Source organism: Colobus angolensis, unplaced genomic scaffold, assembly GCF_000951035.1.
Source record: "Colobus angolensis palliatus isolate OR3802 unplaced genomic scaffold, Cang.pa_1.0 Scaffold170, whole genome shotgun sequence".
Classification (NCBI taxonomy): domain Eukaryota; kingdom Metazoa; phylum Chordata; class Mammalia; order Primates; family Cercopithecidae; genus Colobus; species Colobus angolensis.
Window position 1 is genome coordinate 445 of NW_012114822.1, and position 1723 is coordinate 2167.

The 1723-nt window shown below is 49.0% G+C and overlaps 1 protein-coding gene across 1 annotated transcript in view; it reads left to right on the plus strand.

The window, feature by feature from the left end:
• Positions 1-668: 668 nt before the first annotated feature.
• LOC105509167 (solute carrier family 2, facilitated glucose transporter member 7-like) overlaps positions 669-1723 on the plus strand; it is a gene marked incomplete at its 5' end in the record, with an annotated part of 12123 nt that continues 11068 nt past the window's right edge. Inside the window, one exon of the mRNA XM_011938297.1 lies at positions 669-779. Within this exon, the coding sequence (XP_011793687.1) occupies positions 669-779 (111 nt within the window). The remainder of the gene's footprint in view (positions 780-1723) is intronic.

The following is a 1723-nucleotide window of genomic DNA, read 5'->3' on the forward strand; positions in this document are numbered from 1 at the left end:
CATAGATGGCCCATATTATTTTGAGGTATGTCCCTTCAATGCCTAGTTTGCTGAGAGTTTTTAATATAAAAGGATGTTATATTTTATCAAAAGCGTCTCTACATCTATTGAGATAATCATGGTTATTGTTTTTAGTTCTGTTTTTGTGGTCAATCACATTTATAAATTTGTTTGTGTTGAACCAACCTTGCATCTGAGGAATGAAACCTATTTAATGATGGTGAATTACAAATGATACACGTGGCTTTTCAAAGGGCTGTGTATGCCAGTGTCCTTGGCACTGGGCCAGAAGACGGACAGAACTTACGGTTCGCTTGGCCCAGAGTGAGAGGTAAGAAGTCACGCTTTGGGATGTGAGCTCTTAGAGTAACTGAACAATGGAGGGACAAGTGCTCTTGGAGGTCGTGTGGTCCGACTCCCATTTTATAGACGTGGAACCTGAGGCTCAGAGAGGGAGGAGCTGTGACCCCGGATTCCGGGGCAGCGCTGGGCTCCACCCTGGTGTCCCGACTCCGGGTCAGGCCTCTTTTTCCTGCCACCTGCTGCCTCCTTCCTGTCCCAGGGTCCCCAACCCAGGCTTGCAGAACTGTGTGTGGCTTGAGTTGAGAAAGTTAAGCCAGTGTCCTGGGTCTTCAGGCCTCTCCTCACAGCCCTGTGTTTCTGTTTAGATCAACTACTATGCGGACACCATCTATGCATCTGCGGGCGTGGAGGCCGCCCACTCCCAGTATGTAACAGTGGGTTCTGGCGTGGTCAACATAGTGATGACCGTTACCTCGGTGAGTGAGCAGGAGGCATCTTTCCTGCAGGAGGGTCTCTGGTCAGGTGCCCCCCGGCAGACAGGAGCCCCACAGAGTCAACTGAGTGCCGGTGGCCCTGGTCCCAGGGTCACTTAAGAGACATGGACTTTAGGATGCACACATACTAGCTACCTGCATGACTTTGACCAGAAAACTCAAAATTCCTTCAGATCTGGCCAGGCGCAGCGGCTCACACCTGTAATCCCAGCACTTTGGAAGGCCAAGGCGAGCGGATCACTGGAGGTCAGGGAGTTTGAGACCAGCCTGGCCAACATGGTGAAACCCTGTCTCTACTAAAAATACAAAAAAAATTATCTGGGTGTGGTGGCACACACTTGTAATCCCAGCACTTTGGGAGACTGAGGTGGGTGGATCACTTGAGGTCAGGAGTTCGAGACCAGTCTGGTCAACATGGTGAAACCCCATCTCTATACAAAAATTAGCCAGGCATGGTCATAGGCACCTGTAATGTCAGCTACTTGGGAGGCTGAGGCAGGAAAATCACTTGAACTCGGGAGGTGGAGATTGCAGTGAGCTGAGATGGTGCCACTGCACTCCAGCCTGGGTGACAAGAGCAAGACTCTGTCTTAACAACAACAACAACAACAAACCTTCAGATCCAAGTTTCTTCCTTTGTAAAAATCATTATGGTCACTGCAATACATGGTATTCAAATGCAGATACCACTTTTCGTTGGTGCAATATCATTATTTCAGAGTTCAGTATTTAAAATCTGAGCTACTTGTGCTTTGATATATATGTTGTATGAAAAGGGGTCAGATGGGCCGGGCATGGTGGCTCACGCCTGTAATCCCAGCACTTTGGGAGGCCGAGGTGGGTGGATCACGAGGTCAGGAGATCGACACCATCCTGGCTAACATGGTGAAACCCCGTCTCTACTGAAAATACAAAAAATGAGCCAG